This window comes from Corythoichthys intestinalis, chromosome 11 (genome assembly GCF_030265065.1).
Source record: "Corythoichthys intestinalis isolate RoL2023-P3 chromosome 11, ASM3026506v1, whole genome shotgun sequence".
NCBI classification, from domain to species: domain Eukaryota; kingdom Metazoa; phylum Chordata; class Actinopteri; order Syngnathiformes; family Syngnathidae; genus Corythoichthys; species Corythoichthys intestinalis.
The window spans coordinates 22,298,335-22,324,000 of NC_080405.1; the positions used below are offsets into that span (position 1 = coordinate 22,298,335).

Sequence of the window (25,666 nt, forward strand, 5' to 3'; positions counted from 1 at the left end):
GGAAGCAAACAAACTCATCTCAAGTTCCTAGCTTTAAAAAAATGTGTGTGTCTGATTTGTCGTTGCTAATGATACCAGGTGCAATGGCAGGAAAATGTATGTCAACGACAGAGTACTGTATAGTGTACACAGTACAGCCCACACAATACTGAAGAGGTCAATTTAGCCTCACAGAACATGCGTGTTGGTGATTTATTTGTAAGTTAAAGAGATTAGCGGTCATTTCCCCCCATGTGTCTAACTGATTTGAATTGAATTATAGGCAACCATCAAACTGCAACCCATCCGCATAAAATTCACAATGGATGTAATGATTCAGCTAAAAAAAGTACATTCAAGTAGGTTTTTCAACTTTAATTAAAAAATGATTTATTTGTATTTAAGCCTGAATTCTACAAACGAAAACTGAACGAATAACTCAATGAACGTTTCTGTGCTATAAAACTAAGAATCCACATGGGATAGCAAGGGAGGGAAACAACAAATATCCAAACTGAAAAAACTGCTAACAGTGAGGAGTGAACTGCGGAGATTCGGAGTTGGGCACATTGTGCTAAATCTTACATCAAAAAGTACAACTCTGTTGATTTATTTTGTTTTCAGTCCATGTGTAAGTTATCAACATGAGTGTAAAGGCTTGGTCCTTTACTGATTGAGTGTGTGTGTGTATCTTTAGTCTGACTCTTCCTCGGAGCTTGCGGGTGTGGACGCAGCCTCCTCCTCTTCGTCTTCTGATTCCTGGTTCAAAAACAAACAAAGATAATTGAGTGGCACTGAAGTTATAATATCCAGTTAACACCAGTTAGAATTGTTTTTTTTTTTTAACGAATTAATGTGCAGGTCACTGCAGGCTTAAAGGGAACCTTGGACTTAAGGACTTGTAGGCTCTAATAAGCCACAATTGTTCTCTTTTACTAAAATATGTTATTAGAAACACATACTGTATATTCTTGCCATTGATTTAAAAATCTAATATTTAGTACGTTTTGACATACGGAGGGCGCAATGTTTTACGCGCGCTATGCACACTGGGGATGACGACGCAGTTGTGCTGGATTGGGAGAATAGCTGTGCTATCTAGCAAGCAAAGCTAGTATGACGACTAGTGCGATTTTGTCACATTCTGTGGCAGGTCAGATTGTTTTGTTACGAAGCTGTGGGATGAGTTCCCAACGTCGTACCTGCACCTAATTCCAGCTCATCAGCAGCGTCTTTAAACCGATCCTAGGTGGCTTGCCGAGATATTGACTTGCTGCCATTTGACAGTTTGTATATCCCTCCGTTGCCAGTTGCATCATTGCCTTGTTTTTTTCGTTTGTCTGCCTTTCACCGCGGTTTTCCCAAAATTTTTATAATATATATATTTTTTAATCATTCCGACCTACTGTCATGGACCCTTTTTGTGTCTCCTTTTTGCGAACGTGTTTTTTTGTGTGTTCAATAAACCCCTTTACGCAATCCCTATGTTATTGTTGTCTGCTTGCTGTCTGAAGTGAGCCACGTTTTCTAATTCCGTGGTCAAGCCAGTCGCACTTTCGTTTCAGTTGCGTTTCTGTTGCAGGTTTTACCACACAGAGACAGACAACGCATGTTGGATTGCGATTGCTTTATAAAGAAAATAATGACTAACGTCAGGTGGAAGTTAGGCCTGTCGCGATAACAAATTTTAGTGTGCAATAATTATTCTCATAAATTGTTACGATATGCGATATTATTGCGCCCCTCCAATTTTTTTTAACCAATTTACAATGACAGTGCGAATACAGTATATATTAATAGATCATGTACACCCATTTAAACGCGATAAATATTTACTCCTAAATTTAAAAACACTTTTTAAGAAATCACAACTAAAAACAATAGACCATGCCTCTTAAGTAAAAAACAACAATATTGATACTGCACAGAAACAGAATAAATAAAATGTGTTTAAAAAAAAAAAAAAAAAAAAAAATTGCACTTAATAATTTAAGCATTTAGGCAAATGAAAACTTTCCCCCCTCATAGCTTCTGCAATGGTGTTCCATAGGGATGCAATGATACAGTTAAGTCATGGTTCGGTACGATTTTTGACACGGGGGACACGATTTTCGATCCAATTCAATGCATTTAATGCTCTGTTAAAAAAAAAAAAAAAAAAAAAATTCGTTTTTTTTGTTGTTTTTGTTTTGCTAACGAGCAAAAATTAAATTACCATCATATAAACATGCATTTTAGTGCATAATATTTATGTGCTTACTTCTTACTGATCTGAAAAAAAATTGTATAAAAGTGCTGAGAACAATCTTTACTGTTTGTAAAGTGAGGCAGGGCACACTGTTGATTGCTACAGCTCTCTTAGCAGCTAGGTTTACTACATGAGCAAAACATCCTATTTGTGTTCCGAATCCATCTGTGTCACGTACCGAATTAACAATATTTGCAACATTATCAATAGTCACTGGTATGGATTGATTTGGCCTTCTTAACTTCCATTCAGTCATGACAGTTTAGAATTCATCGATGTAGTATATGGACTACGTGTCCCATAATCACGACACGACGACAGCCCCAAAACATCACTGCTCTAGAGGAGATCTGCAAGGAGGAATGGGCCAAAATACCAGCAACAGTGTGTGAAAAGCTTGTGAAGAGTTACAGAAAAACGTTTGGTCTCCGTTATTGCCAACAAAGGGTACATAACAAAGTATTGAAATGAACTTTTGGTATGGACCAAATACTTATTTTCCACCATGATTTGCAAATAAATTCTTTAAAAATGAAACAATGTGATTTTTCAGTTTTTTTTTTCTCACATTCTGTCTCTCATGGTTGAGGTTTACCCATGTTGACAATTACAGGCCTCTCTAATATTTTCAAGTGGGAGAACTTGCACAATTAGTGGTTGACTAAATACTTATTTGCCCCACTGCATGCAAGTCTAATGTTTATCAGTACATTTGGGAAAATTAACTTTATCACAATATGCTAATTTTTTAGAAGGACTAGTACTAGTATATACCTTCTTTTTTTTTTAAAAGAAAAAAAGAAATTTCCATATGTATGCTGCACCATGGTCACTGGGAGGCAGCACTTCGCAAATAAGCACTGGACAAGACAACGCTCTTTTCCTTTTTTTTTTTTTTTTTTTTTTAAATCGATGATTGCTAAAAGTTTTTGAGCTGTGTACTAAGAGCATATGCCTGTGAGCATTGTTCTATGTCTTGTTTATGACAAATGCCATTCGGGGAAAAAAAAATGTATTTTAATTCTCAGTATACAGCAAGTAGAGGGGGGAAAACTGCATCCTGTTGGCATCACTTAAGTCGTATTTTGAGATTGTGGAAGCAAGATTCTACTGTATAACTGATAGACCAAGTTGAGGACGGCTTTACTTTTAACTGTATGGATTGCAACATTACTCATAAGCAATTTGGAACTTGAGGAGACAATAATGCAGTGAATTGTTTTCGACCGCAGAATTTGCTATAACACATCCGGGAAGTAAAGAAAGCCACAGATAAAGTGGATAAGATAATGTGTGTCGTCACTAGCGATCTTATTCACCTCCTTCTTCTTCTTCTTCTTCTTGGACTTGCTCTTGTGGTCCGAGTCAGACGAGCTTTCGCTGGTCTCAATGAATTCTTTGCTCTTGAAGCTTTCATTGCCTCCCCCACGCTCCCGCTCCTTGTCACCTCCGGACGATTTCCTCTTCTTGTCATCCTTTTTGCTCCCGGACTTTCTGTAGAGACCGAGAGGTGGGCGGGGGGCTCAGATGAAGGAATACTTGACCGACATAAGCCATGTGATGTTATTAGTCTTACTTCTTGGAAACAGAAGAGTCTCCTCCACCGCTTTCCTTATACTCTTTCTTTGCAATGTCATATTCTCTTTTGGCTTCTCCCGCCTTTGTTTCCCACTCCTGAAGAAAGGATAACACATTGTTCTAAAATGTTTGTTCTTAAAATAAAATCATGATCTTGTTTACCAAAACAAACCAAAGCAAAAAAGCCCCACACACACGAAATGGTGATATATCGTGATACTTTGTATCCCAAAAGATTATCGATATGCTCCTGCCAAGAATCGAGATATCGTTTTAAAAAGGTGTCACTGTTTAAAAAAATAAAAATAAATAAAAAAGGGAACCAACAAGTTGCTCCCAAAATCTTCCACCGTAATAGTGTCTCAGTTAATTCTAAGGCTTGACGCCCAATCCATTTAGATTGAGAACTTTTGTTCATTCAAAATCAGTGCATTCACAGTAGGGATGTGACAAAATAACGAGATGGTGATATAACGTGATACTTTGTATCCCAAAAGGTTATCGATATGCTCCTGCCAAGAATCGAGATATCGTTTCAAAAAGGTGTCACTGTTTAAAAAAAGGGAACAAACAAGTTGCTACCAAAATCTTCCACCATAATAGTGTCTCAGTTAACTATAAGGCTGCATTAATGGTGCTCGACGCCCAATCATTTAGACTGGGAACGTTTGTTCATTCGAAACCAGAGCATTTACAGTCATTCTGTCCGGTTTTCAGGGCATTTACAGGTCACTTGCTGTTCATTTTAGGGCATTTACAGGTCATTTCCTGTTGAGTTTGAGTCACTACCTATTGATTCGGGTGATTCCCAGGCCACTTCCTGTTCTGTAACTCAAAATAAACAGGAAGTGACCCATAAAATACCCCAAAATCAACAGGAAGTAAGTGAAAATCAAAAGGTAAACGACCTTAAATGGCCCAAAATTACTTCATTGCCTGGCATTGGCTGCCACTGATGGCCATCGACGTTCAATCCGTTTGAATGGCCGTTCAATCCGTTTGAACTGGGAGGGGTGGCAGCACTGCCACCCTCCCAGTTCAAATGGATTGGACGTCTAAAAACTCATTCCAATTCACAGCAGAAGCTTGTTTTTCTGTTCATTAGTTGTTTGTAGAATATCCTAGAATGATTTCTTGACCAATGTATCGATAAACGTTGTATCGCCATATCGTCAGATCATTGTTATCGTGAGCTTTGTATCGCAAACCGTATCGTATCGTGATGTACCAAGAGGTTCCCACTACTACACATAAAACATGAGTATTTGATGCATCATTCTTCCCACTCGTCCCTCACCTCTTTCTCGTCTTTTCCCAGCTGCCTCCACATTTCTCCGGCCTTCTTAGAGATCTCTGTGACAGAGATTCCGGGGTTTTCCGACTTAATTCTCTCACGACTGGAATTGAGCCACAGCATATAGGCACTCATCGGCCTTTTGGGGCCACCTTTATCTTTCTGCTTCTTCTGCGGTAGTTGGAAAAAATATTATACTTTTGCTCCTGATTGTGTGTGCCGACCCATCTTGCGGCAATGCAAGTTGCAGCTTTTCACCTCTTTGCGTGGCTTCCTTTCTTTTTTCTCCTTCACCACTTTGGGCTTCGCGACTTTCTTCTTCTTAGGACTGTCGTCCTCGCTGCCGTCACCTTCGTCGCTGCTGTCGCTGGCTGACGCTTTGCTGTCGTACCTAACGTAGGAGGTGCAAAAGTTATGTCTAAGAGGGGGGGAAAAAACTGTGAAATTATGGTTTCAGGATACAAGGTTTTCCATACTCCTCTGCAATGTCATCGTCTTCCTCTCCAGGATTGAAAGACTCATCTGAAGAAGGGAAAAGCGGGAAAAAGCCTTAGACCCACTTAACATTCTAAACCAAAAATGTCAAAATGCACCCCACAAAAGTTTGCATCAAAAATTTAAGAACTATAGTGAGGCTCAAAGTTTGGCTAGCATCATGACAAACTATTTTTTATTTATTAAAATAGTACTAAAAAAAAAAAAAAAAAAAAAAAAAGCCTGTTGAATTAATACCTATTTTAAAGAGTTATGAACAAGTAGTCATTTGATTTTTTGTTAAAAACACTGCAGAACTGAAACCTTGTCAGCCAACGACTAGGTTCGCTGTAGTTAACTTTGTTTAAAGTAACCAAAAACAAGAAAGCAAAGTAGTAGTAGTAGTAGTACAAGGAGGACCGGGAGTGCAAAACATTAAAATGCTTCTATTTCAATATTTAATTCCATTTATATTTATCTATTTCAATTATTTATTTCAATTTTTATTTAGTTTCACTTTTTATTTGTTTCAATACACGTTCATGTTTTTCCATATTTATTTATTTCAATTTTTATTGGATTATTTCAACATTTGTTTTTTATTTATTTCAACATTTCTTTTTCCTTTTCTTTTTTTTTTTTTTTTTTAATTATTTCAACATTTATTGCTGTTTTCATTTAATTCACTTTTTATTTATTTCCTTCTCGCACTTGTTCCCCTTGTACCACATGAAATAATTTTACCTGTCATTGGCTCATCAAACTTAGTAGGCGGTCGTGAACTGGGCGGGGTTTCAGTGGCTACATGGCTCTGGAGCAGGGGTGGGCAAACTATTCCACAAAGGGCCGCAGTGGGTGCAGGTTTTTGTTCATACCCATCATGAGGACAGCCTTTCACCAATCTGGTTTCTTACAAGTGCAATCAGTTGATTGCAGTCAGGTGCTTCTTGTTTCCACTGAAACCTCATTGGTTAAACTGTCTGTACTAACTCAGTTGGAACAAAGACCAGGACCCACTGCGGCCCTCGAGGACCGGTTTGCCCACCCCTGCTCTGGAGTCAAGCCATTGCTCCTTCCTTCCCAACATGGCAGCGATTGCTAAGGTTCTGCATGAGCTTTCTCTGGATTTAATAACAGACGTTAGACTTAGCAGAACACATTGACGGAGGAAATTCGGACCCTGAGCACGTGGCTTACAAAACAGCGATTTATCGCAGGAACATGCAGAACGTCAGCAATCGCTGCCATGCTTGGAAGGAAGGAGCATTAGCTTGACTCCAGAGCCATGTAGCTTGACTCATTGTCTACTTGTCTATCGTTCACGCCCACCCACCGAGTTTGATAAGCCAATGACAGGTAAAATTATTTCATGTGGTACAAGGGGAACAAGAGTGCAAGAATGAAATGAATAAAAAGCGAAATAAATAAATATTGGAATTGAAGCATTGTAATGACACATTTAATAATTTATTTAATTGTCTATTTATTTAATGCACAACTTGCACTCCTGGTCCTCCATAGTAGTAGACTCAAACTATAATGTTTGAATCAGCGTTTTCGTCAACAATGATAACGAAAATATTTCGCAACAAACAATTTTTTCATGACAACACGATGATGCGCATAAAACGTGTCTCGGGAGACTAAAACATAACAGTGGATGCCAGTTGTCGTGTGACGACATGAGAATGAGAAGAAATTCACAATGTGTGATATTTTCTTATTGCATGTGTATTTAGAACGCATTTAGCGGTGTTTGGTAGTGTCACTCATGTGTCGAGCTGCGCCCCCACCCGCACACACAGATGCGCTTAGTCAGTGCCCATTCCAGGCTCATTTTGTAAAACATATCTGTCAGGTTCTGCTTGGTAAGTTTTGCTTTCTTATCATGGCTAGATATTCCATGTTGCTTCAGCCTTTAAAGGTCTGTGCTGAGTGATGATCACACACTTAACTAAATTGTAACGTTAGCATAGAAAATTCTAACGTTAGCATAGCGTTCGCAGTAGCATATCGTTCATGTTAGCATTAGCATTTAGCACGGTGACTTCTTAAACTCTTGGAAAACATTCGAGTTAAACTAATCACAAATAATGTGCAGTTTTCCTGCTGAGTGTGTATCATCATCATCATGAAAATGGTGATGTCCTTGTAGACTCAACAGTTATGTACTCCGTCATGTTCATTCGAAATTGTTGGAAACCTTATTTATTTATTTATTTTTATTCACGGACTAAAACATTTGAAGTTTATAGATGAAAACATTTTGAGAATTGTCGACTAAAACGAGACGAAATTTGAGTTTTCATTGACAAAAACTAAACAAAGACCAACACAGTTTGAGGTGACTAAAATATGACTAAGACTAATAAGTATTTTCGTCCAAAAAGACTAAGCATAAATTAAAATGGCTACCAAAAACAACACTGTTTTGAATGTTCTGAAAACAAGTTTGACACCTCTGTTCTAAACGCACGATTGCCAACTCACCGCTGCCGCTGTCGGAATCATCGCTATCGTTGCCCTCCTCTCTGATCTTGCCCTCGGCCTTCATGCGCTCCAGGTAGGCGTCGTGTTTGTCCTCATCCGAGTCGCTGTACTCATCAATCTTGCCCTTCATGCCCTAAAAGCAGATTACCCGGTTAGAAATCACTGACAAAGAAGAAAAAAATAGACTCCCTACACAATCTAGCTCAAAAGAGGTACATGTTATCCCATAATGTTAAATTAACTTTGGGCTAACACAGTGTGTGGGTGTGTAAATAAACCATTTTGTTTTATCATGTATACGTGTGTTAGCATTGTTTTCAACCATGGTTATGTTACTGCACACCAAAAGCCTCCCCAGACCACAAATCTGCACAACGCACACAGTTGTGTAACACCCCCGCTCCCGTCCAGACAGCAATGTTAGCCAAGAAACACTCCTTTCATTTACCCCAAGTCCAAATCAAACCTCATCACACCAAACCAAAATGTAAATCAACAAGATGGGGCTTCATTTTGGGCAGCACGCCATGCAAGCACATATCACATCAATCACGAAACGAACATACGCACCTTCTTCTACACAGGTACAAGCACACGCGCACAAGTACAAGGAGAAGGGCGACAAGTGTCATTAGGTGGGATGGATTATGATTGAAAAAATCGGCACCTCAACTGAGCGAGGACGACTGTCTTACCTCTTTGAAACCTCTGTTCTTGATGTTGAGCTTCTTGGCGTTGACAAAGTCAAAAAGTTTGCCGTACTCCTCTCTGTAGACAGAAGAAGCGTGTTAATTTGCCCGATATCCTTTATGTCTTAAAGCTTAGGCTATTTTTAACCAGTGATTTCACGATATCACCTCTCAATGCTGCTGAAGGTGTACTGGTTGCCCTGCTTGGTCTCGATCTCAAAGTCGAAGGAGCGAGTGGTGGTGGTGCCTCGTGCGAAGTTGACGCAGGAGATTTCCTCGAAGCGCAGGTGCACGGGCGGCTTGTGGACGTAGATGAAGCCCCTCTCCAGGGGGTAGAGGAGGCCTGAGGAGGCCTTGTAGGAGCAAGTGATGCACTGAGCACCAGAGTGGCTAAGCAGAAAATGGGCAAAGGCAAGATTATTTACTAAAGATCTAAAACAAAAACAATGAGTGTATGCAATAGTGTTTGGGGGAGGAGCGTACCCCTGGAAGTTCCCAGGCACTGTGATCTTTCTGTTGACCAGGGCCTTCATCACCCTACTGACAAGCTCATAGAGAGACCCTGACATGTTCTTACTGAGTTTGCCCTCGAAGCGTCGCTCCACATCTTCCCTGATGAACAGAAAAATGACTGTTGTTACTTAGGAGAACTGTGCTTCCCTCTAGTGGAAAACTCCATTACAACCACTCACTTGGACAAATTATTCAATAATTAATGAAAGGCGTACCGCACGCATGCTACTATTTTTAGACGTGACGTCGCATCGTAAAGCGGAAGTAAAGCAGGAGTGGAACATTATCAGAGGCATCGCGTCCCATTAGGCAATCCAGGCAATTGCCTAGGGCCCCCAGCCAGCGGGGGCCCCCAGAGGGCCAACAGATTTAGCACACGCAGCTTTACTGCACGGTCGCAGCGACAAGTGCGACAGTGTCAGTGAAAGCCTTGTGTCTGAGTTCCCTGAAGGGGCCCCTAAACTCGCTCTACACCCCCCCCACGTGACTCAGAGTGGGAGTGAGCATCTATTTTGATTTTTTTTAATTGCCGTATATCCAAAATGAAGAGAAGTTATCTGTCTGAAACCGGCAAAAGAAAGAAAAAAAAGCAGAAAAGGAAGCAAGACAGCGGTGAGTGTAATATGTTACTGTAGGCCCTTTGAGTGTCCTAAAAAGCGCTCCATGAGACCGAGGCATTATTATATTTTAATTAATGCTCCAACTCCGACTGTCCCCCTTACTTGCACACGCTCGAAGGGCCCCATGTTGCTTGTTGCCTGGGGCCCCTGGGGCCCCTTGCTACGCCTTTGGACATTATAGACCCGCCCTCGCATAGAAACCAATGTTAATTGTGCTTCTTTTCTCCGGTAATCTTTCAAAAACGAGCATGCCGATCACACATTGCTTTTTTGGAATTTGTAGAAACGACTCTAGACATTACGACATATGAAGGATGTTTTCTTCATACGTTTCCCAAAACCAAAAACTCGGAGGAAAAAATGTGAAGACAATCAACTTGCACGGACTTTTAACGCCTGCTCGGTAGTAAACATTTATGCAGTAAACATTTTGTTGAGTTGGTGTTGTCTTTCAGAGGACAAAGAGGTAGGCCATTTTGATATTTTTTAACTTATTTTTTAGCGTGACGTTGTGCCGTGCTGCTTCTGTCTGACTATGAATGACCTGAAAAGAATTAAAATGGTATCTGACAGCCACCGCTACATTTTCTGTTGTAAAAAAAAAAAAAGAAAAAAAAAACTTTAGTAAGGGGGAAATGTAAATAAATTATAGAATTAAGATTTGGTATCAATGAAAAAATTAAAAGTGTTTCTTGGCTGGCTGTCACTGAGTGGCATTTGCGATAGCTACACAAAACAAACAATATAAATTACCTCCAAGAACGATCAGAGAAGTACAACAACCAGAGGACATAATATATAAGAAAGACAGGGCTGGGGGTAAAGGATAGCTTGTTGAAACAGGAGAATGTCATTGTCAGTAGCGTCGATAAAAAAGCTAAGGCTATGCTTCGGTCGGCTCGTTATTTTTTAGTCTTTTTCAGCCCTCCACACTTAAGCAATCTCTTTAACTGAACATTTTTATGTTCTTCCACATCTTTGCCAGTGAATTTGGCACCAGGGACATCATTTTTGGAGAGAATTGGTAGGTTTAGCTCTGTAAAAATCTCCTTCGTACACGATTTCGATTCATTTCCTATGGGGGACAAACGGTCGCGTGCCCCCCCCCCCCTTAGCAACAGTAGCTAACGTCATGAATATTAATGAACGAAAGTGACATGTTGCTTGCGGTACGCCATTACTGGTACATCTTATGAGGGTTTGCAATTTCATAAAAAAACAAAAATGGAGATTGCGATTCTTATTTGTATTGTTAATGTGTTATTTTTAACATTAGCAATGGCAATGCCCAGTGATGAAGCCTGTGGAGATTTCCAAACAGAGCATCTGCGCATGTGGGTTTTTGATATGTCCTACCACTCTAAACCAGTGGTTCTTAACCTTGCTGAAGGTACCGAAATTTTGACAGCATGTTTTGTAAACAGGTCAAAATTTGAGAACACGCTGCCCATTCTGTTGTATTCCCTCATACTAAGTGAGAATCAACGTTCCACTGAGCAAACCAATTCCTCCTCCCATCAGATCGAGGACTAGCAGTTAAAAGAAATGGATTAAGCCTGTAAATTGGGAGCAAACCAGTCCGAAGCCTTGTCTAAAAGGCCACTTTGCCTAGATTTGAACAGCGTACGAAAATAAGCCTCTGCGTATCTTTACCTTCGCCGAACCCCTTAGACTTACTCAACGAACCCCAAGGGTTTATTCGAACCCGGATTAAGAACTACTGCTCTAAACAAAGCCAAATGGGTCCCAACCAATATCATAAGCGTAATTTGGACATACCCTCAGTAAGACTGCACTACGACAAATACTTAATGAATTCATTTTCAAGGGTAGCTAGCATTGTTGTTTTTTGTCAACAATTACGATAAAGAAAACATTTCATCGACAAACCATTTTTTCATGATGATGACAGGCCAAGAACATGGCTAGGGAGACCAGAACATAACGAAACGAATGCCAGTTTTTGTCTAACGAGACGAAAATACGACATATGGTAGTTTCTGTCATTTGTTCACAATGCGTGACATTTTCCTATTGTACGTGGAGTATGTCAACCTGCATCACAGCAGTGTTTGGATCGTGTTGCTCATGTGAGATCTCCTCCACTCTCCTCACCGGTGTTTAGGATGTTTCAACCCAGATAGCCTTCGGTCCAGCTTGATTATTTGGAAACACATGGTAGGATTTGTTTTCATGTCTTGGCAAGAGAGAATATGCAATGTTGCTTTAGCCTTTGAAGGTATGTCCTAAGTGATTATCACACACTAAATGTAACTCTTGGCATTTACATAGCATTTGCATTAGTATTAGCATTAACATTAGCTTGTCCAGCATCCTCTTACACACTCGGACAATTTTTATTGTTTAAACATACAGTTCATGGCTTCTAAGTAAATTTAATTGAAAATAATGTACTGTCTTTCCTACTGAGTGTGCATTATCATCACATAAGTTGTTCATCCTATGTTCATTCGAAATTGTCGGAAACCTTTATTTTCGTACTAAAACTTGAATTTTACAGATGAAAACACTGCGTAGCTGTCGACTAAAACTAGACGAAGATGAACACATTTTGAAATGACTAAAATATGACTAAGACAAATAAGTATTTTCGTTCAAAAGACTATGACAACAATTAAAAGGGCTTTCAACTGGTAGCTAGTTGTAGCACATAAACTTACTCATTCATGTTGAGGGAGAGGCTGATGTTTTCTTCTTTAGAGAAGAGCAGAATCAAGAAGTGATACCTCGTTTGGCCCTGCTTGATGGGCGGATCCAGACTGATCTACATCAAAAGAGCACATGTGAAAAGTGAACATGCCTGGCTTTCACAAAATACTAGTCGAAGCTGAATTAGGTTTGAAAGTAAACCAAAAGGATCATTTACCACAAAGAACATCTGTCTCTGGTCCTTGTGTGGCAGCAGGAATAGACGTAGGACGGTGGTGTAGGGAATCTTGTAGTCAAACGTCTTACCGTGGAGGTGAAGGAAGGTTGGGTAGATGCGGATGTCGTATCTGAAATATACAGAACATGTTCAGTTGTTGAGAGGTAAAGGCTCCAAAATTAGGAGTGGGCAAACTATTGTGCTTTAGGGCCATATTTGATTATTCAAACAGATGGGCGTCTTTGTAGATTGAAGAACAGCACGGATTATACCATGCAAATCCCTGTTCTAGATTTTATCAGCATGCAGGTGCTTTACCTTCCTCTGGGCGTAAGACACTGTAGCTCTTTGAAAATACACACAGCGTCTCCTGTGGCCTGAATCACATCAGCCTTCGACAACACGTTCTGGGCGAAGGCCTGAAGAACACATGTCAAATATCAATAAATCCCTTTATTGTCAATTTCAATATTGTAAAAATGCACTAAAATCTACAGTACAGTCCTCTTTCACGAGATCGATGGTGCTTATCTCACTCTTCGTGACACAAAAATGCGAGGTCACCTGTTCTCTAATGTTGGTGTAAAAAAAAAAACTTTGTGAGACAAAAACGTGAAACTTGTGCTCTTTTGACTGAGCAATAGGAACACAGTTGCTCCTGTGCACCTCATCATACTGCTATACCTAAAATGAAACATCAACAACAATAGGGAAATAGGAGAGCAGAATTCCATTACTGAAGCATGATGGGACAGATTATGACCAATAGGGCAGCAGGATCTTATGGCGTGACATTGAAAATAAAAAAGCACATATGCATCTTTTACAGTATTCAGGGTTTCCCATTCAAATGAAAGAAAATAAAAGTGTCTTTGACCCAAATTGTCGCATCCTAGCATAGCATTTGCCTCAGGCTAATTAAATATTTCTGAATGTGAGGCTCATGTTCCGAGGAGTAGAAATAACCAAATGGTAGCGGCAACCATTGTATTTTAATGCTGCGATAATGTTTTCAAAAACGGAATGATCCAAGATCACAGCTTGAGACTTATATAAGGAAGACACAATTACAGGCATTCTGGCTGGGACCCAACATGCACAAAAATGGCAAAGTTGAAGCCCTGGTTGTACCACATAAAAATCAAGCAACTATTTTTATTCATTATGATTGTAATGTTTTAACTTAAGTTACAGAGTTGATAAAGGTTTGTTTATAATTTGGCATACTCCTGATCCCAAAAATTACAAAACAGATGGCGAATTTGCATTGAAGTATTTTTCATCTCATTGAAATAAATATTATATATGTATATTATATCAGTTTGCACTATTGACCAACTTCAACTTCAACAAACAATCAGAAAAGGGACACCCACAAAGACACGTCAGTTTTGACTTACCGTAAATTGAATTGACTAACGTAATCTGTGAAAACATGGTTTTGAAACAGTGTAGTCCTGATAGCTAATCCATTGAATGTGTTTCAGAATATGGACCAGGTCAGCATGATGTCAAAGATGTCATTACAGACCGATTAAAGAGGAGGGCTGTACCCTTGATTGAGCCAGCTGTCGGCCATTACATTGACAGTGCCCATCTCAACAGTGAACTGTGAGAGAGATTTCTCTGCAATGAAAAGAGTAAGACATTTCGTCAACTGTACTGTGTACAGAACTGTACCCTGTGACTGCTTGTGTGTCTTCATTTCCTCACATTGACTATATATGGACTACCTATTGCTGGATTCCCTCAAGTTTTTTTTTTTTTTTTTTTTTTTTAAATATCCAGGAAAATCAAGTGCAAGCAGGATGCAAACTTTGCAAAATGGAGGGGGGGGGGGGGGGGTGTCTTATTTATCATGATAAGAAACAATTTTGCTGCGGCACGCTTTCCAACTCCGATGCAGCCAACCACCACCACAGCTTTTAAAAAATCCTAGGGGAAACCCTGGTATTGTATATAGCATTTTTGCCTCTCTTAACCTGAAATTTCTTTCTTAACAAGAGGCAACATTTTCCCGTTTAGGCGTGTCGTAACCTGAAAATTACGCTTGTAGAGACGTTCGTAAGTAGAGGTACCAATGTATAATGGCCCAAACAGTGATAAGATTTTTTCCCCATATCACCCATCACTGAAAGGAAGCAGCGAAGGAAACACTCACCTCTACTGGGTCTTGCCGTTCGTCGGCTTGACCAGGCGGAACGTAGAAGCGTACTTCCATGAGCGAGACTTCGGCATCGTCATTCTGGTGGAACTCCAGGGTGACTTCATTTTTGCCCGTGGCGCACTGTGACACGTTCGATAGCGGGACCTCGAAAGCTGTGTTGTCATTCACGTCAAATGATAACAGCGGCCCTGCAAAGGAAGAAAAAAGCCTAAAACTACCATAAATCCAAAATTAATTGCCAATTGGTGTGTTGTTTTTTTACCAGAGAACTTGGCTGTTCCCCAGTTCCACCCCTTGACGCACATGTCCTTCTCTGCTAGTTCCACGCTGTAGTTTGCTTTGAAAAACTCTGAAATCTTCTCAAAGTCCTGATGCAGGAAAACAAACATGGAAGATATGAATTAAAGAAAATTCTGCGGTGATGCATGGGTTACAGCTTGGCAAAACATTTCCTCACCCACTAGAAAAAAAAAATGGACGAGGGCTCGAGGGGCTAATTAAATTGACGCCGTTAAAACCACGCCTGTCGTTCGGGCCTCCCAGGACCACAGGAGGTGAACACAATCCATCTAACTACTTTGTCCTCCTCCATTCAACGCTGCCGCTGACAGACAAAGTTTATTTAGATTGCAGGCTGGCTTACAACCACACAACACACACACACACACACACACACACAGGCACTGTCCTCGTCATTCACACACACATGTGGAAGTGATTGTGGCGTGCACGGAAGAAGAGAATGAGACTCTGTGGGAAAGAGTTTACACACCTGGATACGTGCCTGTCTGCGTGCTTATTACTGCTAATTAGAGCCTATATAATCAGTGTGTATATGAGCGTGAGCATGTGTGTGAGGCTCATCAATCCGTTTGTTAATGCCGAACAAGACATTGTTGAAAAGAAGGGTACGCGCTTTAGCGGTTTGTGTTTCACATTAGACTCATTGTTAACTGTGCTTTTAACAACCGCACCGCCACATTGTCATTGTTGTAAAACGCAGGTGTTAAACTTGCCGCCCGGGAACCAAATCCTGCCCATCAAAAGGTTTTACATGTTATAGTGAGAATGGAAAATATTTTAATTGCAACACGCCATTTCAATTCGCCACTTAGCGATGTGGCGAATGGGCAGTGCGCGCCCCGGTTTTCACATGAGTGGAAGAAGCGCGCAGGCAAACCGGTTTATTGTGCACATGGAAGAGATTGTTGCCTGCGCAAAAACAAGTCACGGCAGAGGAAGTTTTGGGAAATGTGCGTTCAAAAAACTTTCCTGAGATTGGGTCCTCGAAAAGGGTCTTACAAAGCTCTCACTGCTAAAACTAATAGATATTTATTTCTAAGTGCTTTGGATGCAACTGTAGTTTATGAATGGCTTAACGTGCCTATGACAGGATAAAAAAAAAAAAAAATCTTAAATAGCATTATTATGTGAATTCGAATCGTATTTTGAGACGATTTGACTATATACAACAATTAAGCAAAGCGCAGATGATAACAAATTAGTCCTTTAATCTGCCGTTTAGCCCCTGCCTGTCATTATAACGTTCTAGCGTCCCTAACAGGAGGATGACGTCGGTAGGGTCATGGTTTCATCTGATTTAGAATTCAGCCCATTGTGGGGGTATTATTCAGAGCGACAAAAATGCGAAGAAGAGAGCCGCAAAATGATATTGTTTCAATCTCTCTACTCCGATATTTTTACAGGATATTTTTTAAAAGAAATATTAAAAATGCAGGATATTCTTTTCATAAAAATACTAAAAATGCATTTATTCAATACGACATGGCAAAATTACTCCATAATGGTCAAAACTATCAACTTCTTGCACCTCCCGAACAATATTTTATGCCACCGTAGTTAGTCCGGCTTTTGTCATTTCCCTGCCCCGGCTTCGGAGAGCGTAAACAAACCAGGAGGCGTGAGAGCTAGCCGACATTCTAACCCGAACCAAGTGATGTTTCAAAGTCTTATTTTCGCTTTTCGATGCGAAACATCACACAAAACTACCCAGGATCTTATCAAATGGCAGCGGGGTTGTAGTTGCAGTGAGAGAGCAGCGTGCAGTTATTGTGCAGCTAACATGGCAGGATGCGTCTGAGGAGAACTTTTGTACATGTCCGTCCACGTCCATGATCAAATGTAAGTAACTAGTCTTTTATCTAAGAAAAGTTTGTAGTGTTTACTTTGTAATTGTCGTCTCCACGGCCATTTATAACTCAAAGTTGCAATTTCTGATGGGGTGGAATATTTGACAGAACACCGGGCACACATATAGGGCAATAAGCCGAGTACTTGTATAGTGCTCTTCCGGCGAGCCAAGGGGGGTGTACGACAAGCCGCCGGTCGTCGACCGAGTGGCATTCTCGGTGGACAAGGAGCATTGTCAGCCACAATATGCAAGCCCCCTCCGTATTAAAACGTGTGTATTTGTAGTATTTGACATTATACAAAATACGATGTTCACTCACTTCCTCGTAAGTCCAAAGGTCCCACAGTTGTTGGACTTGTTTTGGCCATTCTCCGAGGGTGAACGGGAACTTTTTGAAACCCAAAAAGGCTCACACTCCTCTCCCTGGTGTGGCAACAAATCCCTGCAGTACATTTGGCTGGCGTGATGCGAAAAATAAACGAATTAATCCGCAAAATCAGTTGAATCCGCAGTCCATCTGCATGCTATAAAGCAATGCTGTATTGTGAGATGCTGAACTGGGTGAAGTCACATTTGCATTCCTCCTCAAAACAGGAAGTTATTCATTTTCATGGCGCGGGATTCAAAAATTGAATAAATAGAATCGCTTCCACACACATCCAAGTGGTCCATTTCATTCGGGAGCGTAAAATATAAATAAAATACCGCGTAATATAATGAAATAAACATGCCTTTTAGTGTCATAGGCACTTTGAACACACCATGTTCAGGAGAAAAACGGGACAGCTGGTAACCAGACGCAGGTGAGGCACACATTTTTTTCTCCTTGGATACCAAAATTTGGCATCAAAAGATAAGGCATGTTCCCATACTCGGTACAACCGAAGCACTTCAACCGGTCCCTCAGGAGAACCAAAGTTCGGTACTCATCCCTACTTCTTTTCACATTTAAACGCGAGATTGGTCAGCGGGAGAACTGCTCCCCTGGAACAAGTCCTACATCTTGCTAAGCATACATATAAGACATTACATTGTCTACACAGCAGGAGGCTAAACTAGCAGTCATCGATGACCAATTACTGACACTGGCTGAGGGATACAAAACTATGACATCACCGGCAGTGCTTGGCGACACAAGAATTTATCTCCAAGAAGTGTTGTGATTAACCCCAGGAGACGCTGCTCACGCCACCTCGGGTTATACCGGGACTTTCTTTCCACTCATTTACTGGCATTCTGACAATCTCTGTGCACGCACGGCAGCGAGGGAGAGGAGGAAAAAAACACACAGGAAGATAAAAACAAAACTTTTTTTCCCCTTCCCGAGCAGTCTGAGCCAAATTGTTTCAGTGAACTGATATAAACACTGACTTACATGAGGCCGTGATTACTCTGTTTATGCAGCACATGTGCGAGCGCCGCTTGCGCTCATTAATCCTATTAGGGGTCGACACACACGCTTGCAAACTTTTCAACACGTGTTCACATAGTGGCAACACTGTGGCGCTGTAGGTAACTATTGCCTTTGGAATTGCACGTTCACACAAAGATTGTGGGCACTCTGACCATCCAAAAACATACTGGTGGCACTCAGTTTATATGATAGCAATGTAAACCGAACATCTACTTCAGTCAGAACGTTCCACGGTCCATCACGTTAATGCAGTAATAAAGCCATAGTTATAGTTGATGAAATTATGTCAACTAGAATGTAATTTTAACGTAATCTAGACTTTGTCATTCTTAAAAGAACATAAAAATAAGGTGAGAGCGCTAAAGGATTTACCTTGGAGGATGACTGGAAAATTTGAATAGTGAAACATCTATCATCGAGTTAGTGGCATTTCACGATATTTCAATACGGGCAATTAGAGCATGACGCCAAGAACATTGAAAATGACTTATTTCCCCTCCATGAAACTATAGTGGTACCTTGACATATGAACGCTCCTGTACACGAAATATTCAGATTACGATAGATTTGTTTGACGCTTCTTTCGCTTCATATTATGGAAAAATATTCAAAACATGAGAGATACCACATACTGTAAACGCTACGTATGCACTCACTGCTTTAAAAAGTCGTGCCATAAGATCCTTCTGCCCTATTGGTCAAAATCTTTCCCATCATGCTTTGTAATGTGAGCCTGCTTTCCTAAATCAGAATCTTTCCCTTCATGCTTTGTACCATGAGCCTGCTTTCCTATTGGCTGTCTGGACTATAGTGGCATTCACTATTGTTACAGTATAGCCGTAGGTTCCAAAAATCTTGCCCAAGGAAAGAAAGAAGAGGATGGTTTCTATGGAAACAAAGCTGGAGATGGTAAAGAAGTATGAGGGTGGTGTAAAATCCTTGAACTATCCTTTCATGTAAGAGGAGCCAGTTTCATGATGAGATGGAGAGACTTCTCCTCTGGATTAAAGTGCCTACGACAGCAAAAAGCATGTTTATTTCATATTTTCCGCTGTATTTTATGCTCCTGAATGAAATGGACCGCTTGGATGAGCGTGGAAGCGATCGATACATTTAGTTTTTTCAATCCCGCGCCATGAAAATGAGTGACCTTCTGTTTTGACAAGGATTGCTAATGTGACGTCGGCGGGATAGTCATCTTCAGTATTCAGCCAATACGACAGTATGCAGAACGACTGCAGATTCAGCTGGTTTTGCGGATTAATTCATTTATTTTTCGCATCACCCCAACCAAACGGCTGCAGAAAAATGTTGCTGCATCAGTGATAGGCGTGTGAGCCTTTTTGGGGTTTCAAAAGGTTCCCATTCACCGGTGGATATTGGCCAAAACAAGCCCTACTACTGTGGGACCATTGGACTAACGGGGAATTGAGTAAACATCGCGTTTTGTATCATGTCAAATACTGGGATCATTTTAATACGTAGGTGGCTTGCATTTTGTGGTTGACATGCTCCTTGTCCACTCGGCTGACGACCGGCAGCTTGCCGCCAGGAGACTGCACTATACTTGGTTTATTGTCCTCTTCATGTGCCCGGTACTCTGTCAAATTTTCCACCCGATCAAAAATTGCAACTTTGTGTTAAAAATGGCCGCGAATACAGCGATTACAAAACAAACACTACGAACTTTTTTGAAAATAAAGGACTATTTACTTACATTTGATCAAGGATGGGCATGTAGAAAAGCTCACTGCCAGACACATTCTGTCATGTTAGCTGCACAACAACTGCAGCCGCTCTCTTATAACTCTCTCGCTGTTTACTTATTCGCCGTGTAGTAAAGCATTATTTTTGCCATATTCGTGTCGACCATTTGGCAGCTACGCTCTCCTCCAACGTCAGCCGGTTTGTTCAGCGGTCATTGTCCAGCTGCTTCCCTGCAAACAAGCCCTCTGCCCTCAGCAGGGGAACGACGAGCTCTAACTTGCTCACGGCCGACAATCGACAACCCCGCAACCGTGCGAAATGATCTGGGCTAGTTATGTGTGATTTTCTGCTTTGAAGACTTTGAAACATCACTCGGTTCGGGTTAGCATCTCGGCTAGCTGTCACGCTTCTTGGTTTGTTTACATTTTCCGAAGCAAGCGGGGAAATGACAAAAACCCGACTAACTAGGGTGGCATAAAATATCATTCGGGTGGTGCAAGAAGTTGATAGTTTTGACCATTATGGAGTAATTTTGCCATATCGTACTGAATAAATGCATTTTTTATTATTTCATATTTCATTTAGCACAAGACTTATTTGTCATGACCATACCATTTACTTAGCTATTGAGGAAAAATACTTGGATTAAAAGAATATGCTGTAAAAATATTGTAGTAGAGAGACTGAAACAATGACATTTTGCGGCTGTTTTCGTCGCATTTTCCTCGTTCTGAATAATTCCCCCTCAAGGGGCTGAATAGTAAAACAGATAAAACCATTCTCCTGCTGACGTCATCCACCTGTTGGGGACGCTAGAGCCCTATAATGGTAGGCGTGGCTAACCGGCAGATTAAAAGACTAATTTCTCGTCATTTGCGCTTTGCCAAATTGTTGTATATAGTCGAATCGTCTCAAAATATGATCGTAATTCACATAATAATGCTATTTAAGACTTTTTTTCTCCTGCCGTACGCACTTTAAGGAAAAAGAAATCGCTGGCGACACAATCACCGAGACTGTAGTCTGCCACAAAGCCAGCACCATTTTAGATGATCTCGTGAAAGAAGACGACACAGGTGAAGGGACATCGAGGCAGGCACCCCCAGAGTTTAAGGCTTCAATTCAGTGTTCAGTACAGTTAAGAGTTAATTACACATACTAACGGTTAGTCTTTATTCTTGTTTTACTCTGATTACAAAATTTAATGTGGGGTTAAAGTAGAGCTGTACCGACTAGTCGACGTTGTCGACGTCATCGATGACGTAAATGCGTCGACGGGCAATGACGGGTTAAAAAAATAGTCACATGCGGATAAAGTTTAGAATTGCGGGCGCTGGCGATACAAGCGGTTGTTACTGGCACCCCCAAGGGGGCCGCTGTTATTTCAATGTGACCGGCATTGTCAGATTGAGCAAAGAGGAAGAAAGTGGGCGAGCAAGAGAGAGGGAGCGAGATCGGTGAGTTGGGAAAGTGCGCAGGTAGCGCGGAGTTGGCATTCCCCGCGTTTTTGTTTTGGTCAATCAAAGTATCCATAAAGAGCCATCCGACGCCTCTCGGTGTTTTTATGCACGCCGCCGCCTTCCTGAGGAGGAAGTCAGACGAACCGACGACAACGAGCCAAGTGAATCGCAGGTTCACTACTCACTACGGGGAGGAGTTGAAAACACCGTCAATTATCAAAAAGGGCAAAATTGGTAACACGTGAAAGCGGCATAAAGCCAAAAAAGCGGACCAGAATAGCCAGAGCTTGGAATTATTTCAAGGAAAATATGGAGGGTGCCACTGTGTGTACTCTTTGCTAAACTAAACTCGCATACCACGGTGGCACTTCGGCTACGAACGAACACTTGAAACGCCGTCACCAAAGTGTAATTTCCGAAGACAACAAGAAACAACAAGCTAACGGATTCTAAGTCCATACAACTTTCTCATGATTTTTTAAAAAATAGAAGTTGCCTTTATGTGGGTTGTATCAACGTGCATTTTTATTTAATAAAATAATTTATATATATATATATATATATATACATACATATATATATAAAATTATATAATATTTTTCTTAATTATTATTAAATTTATTAGGGTCATGGAAGCTCCCACTTGGGGAAAATATATACATATATCCTGTATATAAATATTATAATAAAAAAAATATATATATATTAGGGCTGTCAAAATTATCGCGTTAACGGGCGTTAATTAATTTTTTTAATTAATCACGTTAAAATATTTGACGCAATTAACGCACTTGGCCCGCTCAGACAGATTTAAATGTCAGTACAGTGAAAGGCCAACTTGTTAATTGTGTTTTATGGAGTTTTTCCGCCCTCTGCTGGCGTTTGGGTGTGACTTGCATATGTTATGTGGCGTAATGTCGCCCTCTGCTGGCGATTCAGTGCAGCTGCTTATTTGGGTTTCGGCGCGCTTTTCTGACGTGATTATATGTCGACGCGAACTCACACTAATAGACAGTGCTATTCAGACCAGTTAACGTCCGCATCCAGTATTCAGTGGCAGTTCTCATAGCCCCATCACACTGTCTGTGTCTAATACATGCATCGCTTGTGAGTTATATTCCTCCTTTGTTTATATTCATGAGCATTAGATAGTTATTGATGATGTGTATTTGAATTTGTTCACATATATGGTGAAATGCAGTTACATTGTTAGATGCTTGTGAGCTAATTGGCTAGTGCTACTGCTCAAATGGACACGTGTGTGTACATTTTATGTTATTTTGTGATTTATGCAAGTTATTGACACATTGCCTTGTTATTTTCAGTTTTACAAAAATACAAGAAACGTGCTCCTGTCAAAAAGAGATGACTTCAGTAAAGCCCATGCAACTTTGCCACACCGTCTGATTTCTTTTTGGAACTTATGTTTGCTGTCTGTCAATTTGTGTACTCACACACATTGAGGACAGAATAGGGCTACTAGTTTATTTTCTGATTGAAAATTTTACAAATTTTATTAAAACGAAAACATTAAGAGGCGTTTTAATATAACATTTCTATAACTTGTACTAATATTCATCTTTTAAGAACTACAAGTCTTTCTATCCATGGATCACTTTAACAGAATGTTAATAATGTTAATGCCATCTTGTTGATTTATTGTTATAATAAACAAATACAGTCCTTATGTACCGTATGTAGAATGTATATATCCATCTTGTCTTATCTTTCCATTCCAACAATAATTTACAGAAAAATATGGCATATTTTATAGATGGTTTGAATTGCGATTAATTGCGATTAATTACGATTAATTAATTTTAAAGCTGTAATTAACTCGATTAAAAATTTTAATCGTTTGACAGCCCTAATATATATATATATATATATATATATATATATATATATATATATATATATATATATATATATATATGGAAACAGCACTGGCCTGCTTACTGTATTCCATGACTGCACTAATGTTAGTTACTTTATATTATAAAGTATTATTGTGTATATACTATAGTAGTATACTATAAAATTAATACTATATATTTAATTTTTGTTACTGTGAGTATGTGTGCCTTTCATTCAAAAATAATTGTGGTAATATTTTAGTGTGCCCTCTACTTTATCTATTTTCAGGTTAAAACAAACAAAAGTTGAACAGTTTTTCCCCTCCCCCAAAAATGCAGAATGCACACCAGAAAAAGCATCCGAACTCACACAAAGTATTCTGAAAATGGTTTTCCGGGACATTGCAATTCATTTTAACATTTAGAACAATATACACAATGACATACCACAAAAAGAGTAAGAATTGTTTTGACTCCTGTTAAAAAAGTGAAGTCACAGTGTTTCCATTTACATTTTTTTTGCACTTGTTAATGCCAGCAGCATTTGACCTCATAGTTTGTGATTTATTATTGATATTTATGTTATTTATTTATACGTTAATAAAGAATTTAGGTGTTCCAAAATGTTTTTTGTGGATTAATAAGCTTCAACAAAAATTTCATTGTTAAAATAGTAAATATAAAAATAAAAAAATTATTAGATTAGTCGACTAATCGTAAAAATAGTCGGCTGACTAATCGGGAGGAAATTAATCGTTTGGGACAGCCCTAGGTTAAAGTAATGCTTCGAAATAATTAGGTGATTTACACGTAAAACACGACTCCAGATACAAAAAGAAAATCATGATACAATAGCAACTCCGGAACGGATTAATTTCGTATGTCAAGGTACCAGTAACCGCTGTATATGGACATGAAGCCACTCTGCAACACAATGGTATTTACATTGTACAATGTAATTTATTACATTGTATTCCATGATAACCACAAAAATGCTTACTTGACTGAGAAACTTTCGTATTTCTGTTCATATTTGGTTGGAACAACCCACAAAAACATTTTTTTTGTATTAATTGTTTTTGAAAAATGTCATTCCCCCTTGCCAAGGAAACCAATAATCCCCAATCAGCACATTAATCCATCAATTACTTGATAACTGAAGTTTATGACTTCAAAAAAGTCAATCAGATTAATAAGCACACTTCTTCATAAGTGTGCCAAATTTGAATGGAAAATAATGAAGCATTCCCAAGCTATAGCAAAATCTGTGAACAAAGGCACATAAAACCATATTCTGTGGAAACGTAACCACAGACAGTAAATTTCCATGTACAGTGATCCCTCACTTATCGCTGTTACTGGAGATCAGAACTGACGGCGTTAAATGAAAAGCCATGAAGCAGTGTCACCCCCCTCATTTTTAAGCTGCTTTGTTTGCGTATAATGTAATATCAATAAGCGCATATAAAACCCTATACATGCATATGTTATCATTACAAAGAATAATTTGAAACATGTAAATAAAATATTAATAACATACATAAAATGTATAAATAACAAATATGTACTGTAAATTCTCTCGCTCTAATGATACATGTATAAGTGCACTGAAAAAAATAACTGGTGTGATTTCCTTGATAAAATCTTTAACAATATGCACTTATTTTTATTAAGTAAATTTTACTGCACGGAATATTAAGTTCAGTTCACTTTCTGCAATTAATTGAATTTCACTTACCACTGAACTTAGTGTTTTCTTAACTATCAAGTAAAGGTTTCTTTGTTGTAGTTAGTTAATGTATGTGAAATGATCTAACTAAAATTAAGTAAAATCTATTTTTATTTCCCGGAGCAGAACTTTAGGCTACATGAAAATATTATGTAAACCCAAAATAGCAGTAATATTTACTGTAATGAAACAAGTAGATTTAAATTTTTTTCCCTCCATTATTTCTACATAAATTTGGCTCTATTAAGTTGCAGGTAATGTATTTTTTGTTCCTATTTTAATATAAAGATAGTACCTGGAAAATTAGAACATCAAGTAAGAGTTTTTTTTTCTTTTGAAACACCAAGACCTCATCAAAAAAATTCAAAGAAATAAATCTTGAAACCGGTAAAGTCAATCTTAACAGTAA

General features: G+C 39.5%; 1 protein-coding gene across 1 annotated transcript in view; it reads right to left on the bottom strand.

The window, feature by feature from the left end:
• Nucleotides 1–343: 343 nt before the first annotated feature.
• The window catches only part of ssrp1a (structure specific recognition protein 1a), a 28,340-nt gene continuing 3,017 nt past the window's right edge, over nt 344–25,666 (bottom strand). Inside the window, exons 4-18 of the mRNA XM_057851144.1 lie at nt 15,202–15,307; nt 14,934–15,127; nt 13,091–13,191; nt 12,773–12,902; nt 12,567–12,670; nt 9,236–9,364; nt 8,921–9,142; nt 8,759–8,831; nt 8,064–8,196; nt 5,576–5,621; nt 5,358–5,490; nt 5,103–5,270; nt 3,804–3,901; nt 3,547–3,721; nt 344–738 (exon numbers count right to left, since the gene is read on the bottom strand). Coding sequence (XP_057707127.1) covers nt 673–738; nt 3,547–3,721; nt 3,804–3,901; nt 5,103–5,270; nt 5,358–5,490; nt 5,576–5,621; nt 8,064–8,196; nt 8,759–8,831; nt 8,921–9,142; nt 9,236–9,364; nt 12,567–12,670; nt 12,773–12,902; nt 13,091–13,191; nt 14,934–15,127; nt 15,202–15,307 — 1,878 coding nt within the window. The 3' untranslated portion in view covers nt 344–672. The remainder of the gene's footprint in view (nt 739–3,546; nt 3,722–3,803; nt 3,902–5,102; nt 5,271–5,357; nt 5,491–5,575; nt 5,622–8,063; nt 8,197–8,758; nt 8,832–8,920; nt 9,143–9,235; nt 9,365–12,566; nt 12,671–12,772; nt 12,903–13,090; nt 13,192–14,933; nt 15,128–15,201; nt 15,308–25,666) is intronic.